Source organism: Temnothorax curvispinosus, unplaced genomic scaffold (assembly GCF_003070985.1).
Source record: "Temnothorax curvispinosus isolate PA1 unplaced genomic scaffold, ASM307098v1 QBEX01018442.1, whole genome shotgun sequence".
NCBI classification, from domain to species: domain Eukaryota; kingdom Metazoa; phylum Arthropoda; class Insecta; order Hymenoptera; family Formicidae; genus Temnothorax; species Temnothorax curvispinosus.
Window position 1 is genome coordinate 196,675 of NW_020228222.1, and position 6,408 is coordinate 203,082.

Genomic DNA, 6,408 nt, shown 5'->3' on the forward strand with positions numbered 1-6,408 from the left:
GGAGAGAGCGAGCGATAAATCTGGAAAACTGATGCAGATGTATCCTCGAGAAGATGGGCGGCGCGCGACCGTTGGCACGGCACTGACGGCACGACTCTGTCTGACAGGTTCACAGGTTGTCGACGAGCGACAACAACCACTGTATACGGCATTGAGCTCATTGTCAGTGCCGACAACTGACAATTGTCAAAGCGCGAACGAGGGGGCGGGAGGGAGAGGGGGCGGAAAAGAATGCTGACTGGAAGACGCACGAAATATGATTCACGGATTATGAGCCGTTCTCGTAAATGTTTTGAACACAAAACATTAATTAAATTATTAGTTAAATTAAATTAGTTAAATTAAAAATTAGTTAAATTATTTATGAGTAAATAAATTGATTGATATAACTGAGTTTATTGAATAGAGATGAGATAACGAATAAGATGGGAATGTGGAAGCTAGGCGACTTGACAGTCTCTTATATCCTTTTCTATCAATGTAGATTAATTTTAATCTCGGTTTGATTCAAATATTCATTTTAATTGACTTTTTGTCTTTTTCTTGTTCTAAAAATTAGAAAGAAAAAAAATTAAAAAGCCAAAATTAAAGTTATAGAAATGGACATTTTTAATTGTGCGATTTAATCTCCAATCTCGAGAGAACAAACGTTCGAGATATACATCTCGTTAATCGTTTCATTGCGATTTTGATCAGTTGCCGAACGCGCGCCAAGTTCAGGTCGATGGTCGAGATCGACAGTTTCATAATTTCGCGGTCGAACGCGCGCGCTTTGCCGGTGCAGGGACTGCAGGGGGACGCCTCGCTTCGCGCCGAGGACAAACGGGAAGATATGCAGGAGCAGCCGGACGCGGAGAGGAAACGTCGACGAAATACGAGATGGTATCGCCTATACTTGATCTCCATTATCTATTTTCTCTCGTATATTTGGTCCCCACTGTCGAACGCGACGACGCTGATGGGATCGCGGTGAGAGCTCGACCGACAGAGCTCTCGATCCGCTTTCAGATTTTCACGCTTTTCGTCGGATTCTTGTCCAACTTTTGCGATTTTCGCGTTGCGAAACGCGCTCGCAAACATGCAAACATACATTCACGCAATATTCCCGGCATTTCTGCATCTTGTACTCCTTGCGTGCGTTCCCGTGCGAAGTTTGGTGCTCTCGGTTACCACGCGAAGCTGTCGAGTTCGATTATTTTTCAAATTTCGTCGTCTCGGAGTTGCAATGTTGCAAACGGGAGTCGCGTAATGGCCGTCGAGAGGGAAAGACTCGGTTCGCGAAAGTTGCTCGTCGTTTTTCGTCGTCGGTCAACGTGAGGAATGCCGAGGAGCGCGGGGACGCATCAAGGTACGATAAATATCGTTCTTAATCGAAGGGTTACGTCGAGATCTGTCTGCTCTTCGAAGAAGAAGAATCGAGCTTGCGTTCATCAAATATATGTATATAATTTATAACATATTATTGTCGTGTATATATGATAATTATATAATTTATAAATTCATACATAAATATATACAGATATATATAAATTATATAATTTATGATATATGCGATATATATAAAAAATATTACATAATTAAATTATTTATATATTGAGCACCTCGCGTCCAAAAGAGATTATGCTTCAAAAGCGCCAAATAAATAATGCTTCCTCCTCTTTCTCTATTTCCTCTTCGTCTTCATTTTCATCTGCCATTAATGAAGGCAGCTCTAATTCATTAGTAAATGAAGGAGCTCTCATATTATCTTCTATTATCGTAGTCGTTGAAGCACATCTTGTTGTGAAATTGTTAAAAATTAAGAAGACGCTAATGGCAAGCTAATAGCTCCGTATCCAAAGAAATTGATAGGTTTAATAATTAAAATTGACTTATTATTTCATTGCTTATTTATTTATTTCAGAAATTAGCTTATCACTTTTTTTTCTTTCGCTACGTTTGGGTGTAGAATGATTGCGTGACGAGTCAATGAGTCATTAAAGCGGGAAAACGTGGATGGCTATATCCACGCAATCATTTATTTCTTGACATTTGTTTAACGAGAAAATAGATCCGCGGCATCGGGAAAACATAGGGCGTCACTCCCACGGACAGTGAGTTATGTAACGCTGTAATAGTTGACGAATGACAGTGACATAACGGAGGCGTAATGTTAACAATGCGAATGCGCGGCCATGCCATGAGACAATCGATAACTATGACCTTCCCTCATGCAAGCCCGATCGAATGGCGAAACGTTGTTGAATCGCGAGCGATCAACGTGCGGCGGGATTCGCGCGAATAAAAATCTAAATCGTTGAATGGTGAGTCACGAAAAACGATAAGCCTATAAGCTTTCCGTCTTATCTTTCCTGTTAAATGCACGGCATTGAATCTACCGCAGCCCTTGACTCAGACTGACCTAAAAATGAAATATTGCGGAAGCAGCGTTAAAATTAATTAGCCGATAACTCGCGTAACTCAGAAAAAAAATTGCAATTGCTATTGATTTCTTCGCAGTGATCTTACCTGAAGAAAACTTCGCATATCAAATCAGAAATGCTATCATACTGAATATTTATTCGCCTCGACAAGTATTTATTTCGTCGTCACTTATACCTTAAATTACTTTCTCGGCTCGTTCACTCATTCGTAAAATATCATCTTCACTTTCGCTCGCGATACAGTGCTACAGAAATAGTTAATTGTAACCATGTGATGGCAAAACGTTCAATTTATCCGAAAGTAGAACGCGCATTGAGATCAGAGGTATATCTCCTCTGATCTATTGTACCGAGCGCGACTGTTTAATTGCTAATTGCGCACGCACTATTCGGCGCAACAGACAATAGTTCACGCCAATAATCGTACATGATATTACGCAATGATATGCAAAACGGGTCCAGTGTCAGCTGTTGCATAAGCAAAACGAGCACATCCCGGTTAAACGATTTCATGTCCATTTATGCGTCTTAACAAGCTTCGTTTGAATTACAACTGGTTTGCAGGGATACCGAGTTTGTAACGTGCACATTATGCACTCGACCACAACACTCGCAGCCTCCCTAAGGAGTAGAATGCGGATGTCTTTAGCAATGCAACGTCGAGTTTTGAAATGATTTGAAAAATTCAGCATTTACCATCTCGTGCTCAAATGTCGGTAGCATTTTATAATCGTCTTCTTTCTGAAAATAATTTATTTATAATATATTTCTTATAGATATTTTTCAATAATTTATTTATAATAGCTACATATTTTGCCATATAAATCTATAGATATTATTTTTTTTAGTAAAACTCAAATCTTTAAAAGGTATATTCTTATCGCTTTAAATTCTTCTATCATGATATAATATACGATTTCTGCTGTTTGAAAAGCGGAAGTTAATTCAGTTTAAAAATTATCTGCAAACAGCAACCGCGAGTAAAGAATAAAAAATAAAAAATTTAAATAATAATATCAAATAATTTAATCATAATATAATTAGAAATAATTGAAAAATTCTTTTATAAAAATATATTTTTATATTGAAAAATAACAGACGACATAATAAAAATTAATTTTCTTGGAAAAATATTTTGTTAGAGAGCGACAGATAGATTTCTTTTTTATTATTTCTCGTGCAAAAATTTCTATCTTATATTAATGTCAATATAGATATCACTGAAATGACATTCTTATCATTTATCAGTATTGCATAAGAATCTGACGGTCTCATTTCTGTCACCGATAACTGTTTTGACGATTATCTGCAATAAGATGCCAGAGGCGCCTTCTATACCGCACTTCTCGTAACGCGTCCACTCATACCGACAAATAAACATTTATTAAACTAGCAATTTTTTAATTAAACTTGCTTAGGTTTAAAATAAAAATGGTATTTTTACAGAATTTGCACAGCAGACGCTTCACCTATCGATGGATTCTTCGAGTACGCATGACGCATGTAGACGAAAAACGGAGTACGTATTCGAATATTTTGTTTCACTAGAGGATCAACGTTGGTAAGTGCAATAAAATTTTTTACATTATTGTAGTCGCGAAAATAAAATGCTTTTTCTTCCCATTTTATCATTTTAATGCCTATATATAACTTTATGATAATATTATAGATGCATAAATCTACAGTTCATTAGACAGTACAGTTAATTGCTAATATCTATTAACAGTTCATTAGACGGCACAGTTGATTTGCTAATATCTATTAACAATTATGTGAATAATAATTATGAGTATTAAATAACTGTTCCTATATACTTAAATTAATTTAAGTATCACGCATTAAATGCATTAATATTTTACATCTTTTGTTTCGCTTTACAAACGTAGCAATGATTTAAAACATAACAATGATGTAAAAACACACACACACATGAGCGTAATAATGAATTTCAATTAAGTACAATTATACAAAATTCAGCGGGTTTTACATTTTACATTCTGCGTCCCAATCGTTCGGAATCACTTCGTGCCATGCTTGCTTCAGGTTTTGCAATAGGCAAGGACTCGCGCAGTTAGGAATTTCCAAAGAGTGCGCATTTTCCGTTCTCGTATTATTCAAATACAGCGCCTTCGATAACAGAGAAAAAAGAATTTTATTAATTAATATTCTCTATAATTATATAATAGAATTATATAATAGAATTATAATAGAATTATATAATTATTATTCTATAATATATAAATCATTAGAATAACAATTGTGAGAGAAATAATGAGAGAAATATTTAGATAATACACATGTGTGCAACATTAGCATATAAATATAGCATATAAATACAGGCTATTTAGGAATTCTAAACAAATTTCAGCGATTATGTCTAATTGCCAATTATACTGCCGTTGATTAACTACATTAAACACATATCATTTCTGATAATTAGACATTTATTATTAAGTGTATCTATTATAATTTGTAATAATAATGTATAACAAAATTCTTAGATGGAATTTTAGATGTTTTAAAATTTTCGCGATATTCGAAACAATTTCTGATTAGAAAGATATTCGTGGCTATGTCATAAACTTTAACGATAACGATACCACGATAACCATACCTTCACTTCTTGGTCGGCTCCATTATTGACGAGATGTAGCTCCAATATCAGCGTCGCTCCGTAATCTGGTTTAAAAAGTTCGTTCGTAAATCCCATTGTCCTCAGTACGTTGACGATAGTTATGTCGTGAGCAGAATAAAAATAAGATCGTTTTGGTTTGGGACCGTTTCTATTCTCTTCCATATACTGTAAAATCTCTTTCAGCAGCGGACCTGGAAATACCGACATAGTTATAGTTTGCAATACAAGATCTCGCGATGCAATTTAAAAAGTGCATTTGCAGCGATATCTTTCGCTGCCTTTGCAGAGATATCGCCCGTACCTCCACGAAGACGTTTTTGAATAGTGCCCTCGGTAAAGATAGCCAAGCTACGAGCGGCTATCTCGCGCATCTCGTTGTTGTAAAACTTTTTCGTCCACGCTGGAAGCTGCAAACCGTGTTGCTCCTCGATCTCGAGAGTGTTATAAAGAAACTCGACGTCGGTGATCGTGCTCATATTCTTTCCGGTGAGCTCCGTTAGTTCCTTATAATAATCGGCCATTTTTTCGCCCGATTTATTTGCCTCGTCTATATATGCCTGTTTTAGAGCTTCCTCCAATCTCGGGCATGGCGCCTTCACCGTTATCAGCTACAATAACATCACTGTATTGAAAAATAAGCTTCTTTACAGACCTGCGTGTTCTATGATAAGCAACTTGTCTTTCGTTTAAGACTATTTGAAAATATATCTTTTTGTCATAGGGACTATTTTAATTCGAGTATTTTCGCAACGTAGGATAATGGAATTTTATGCATAAAATCCGTTGGCTACGCGTAGATTATAATAATTGATTCAAACTTGTTGCGATCTAAAGATAACGCATTTTTTTCTTCCTCGCGTAATAAAAGGGATCTTTTTAAGACAAAGACATAATGTATGGGACTTGTTGAAGGTTTTAAGCTGTAGCCTTTTAGCTTAGAATTTATATTATAAGTCTGATCCTGGATTATACCTTGTCCAAACTTCGTGGTATCGAGTGTACAGGAACGGGGGTCCATGCCAAACCGGGCACGAACATGTCCTCGGTACTCGGCACGAACAATCCGGCGAGTAATGCCTGCGCCGACATGACGCACCGATCCGCGTAGCTGCTACGCACCAGCGTGGCTGTGCTCTCGAATTTACGACCGATTATACCGCCGTATTTTAAGCGTATCCACTGACCCACGTTATACAGTTGAAGCATTCCTTTCTGAAAGTGCGTCGTGAGATTGATAACGCTCGCCGTGCCCGATTATTCCCGCTCGATCGCGTTTTACAACCGCGATACATATTGTGCGCAAGATGCGATCTAATTTATGGCGAATCCAGACATATATTATCGTGTTAT

General features: G+C 37.0%; 1 protein-coding gene across 1 annotated transcript in view; it reads right to left on the minus strand.

The window, feature by feature from the left end:
* Positions 1-3,803: 3,803 nt before the first annotated feature.
* The window catches only part of LOC112468398 (putative acid phosphatase 5), a 4,228-nt gene continuing 1,623 nt past the window's right edge, over positions 3,804-6,408 (minus strand). Inside the window, 4 exon segments of the mRNA XM_025037540.1 lie at positions 3,804-4,550; positions 5,038-5,249; positions 5,360-5,666; positions 6,031-6,321. Coding sequence (XP_024893308.1) covers positions 4,407-4,550; positions 5,038-5,249; positions 5,360-5,666; positions 6,031-6,321 — 954 coding nt within the window. The 3' untranslated portion in view covers positions 3,804-4,406.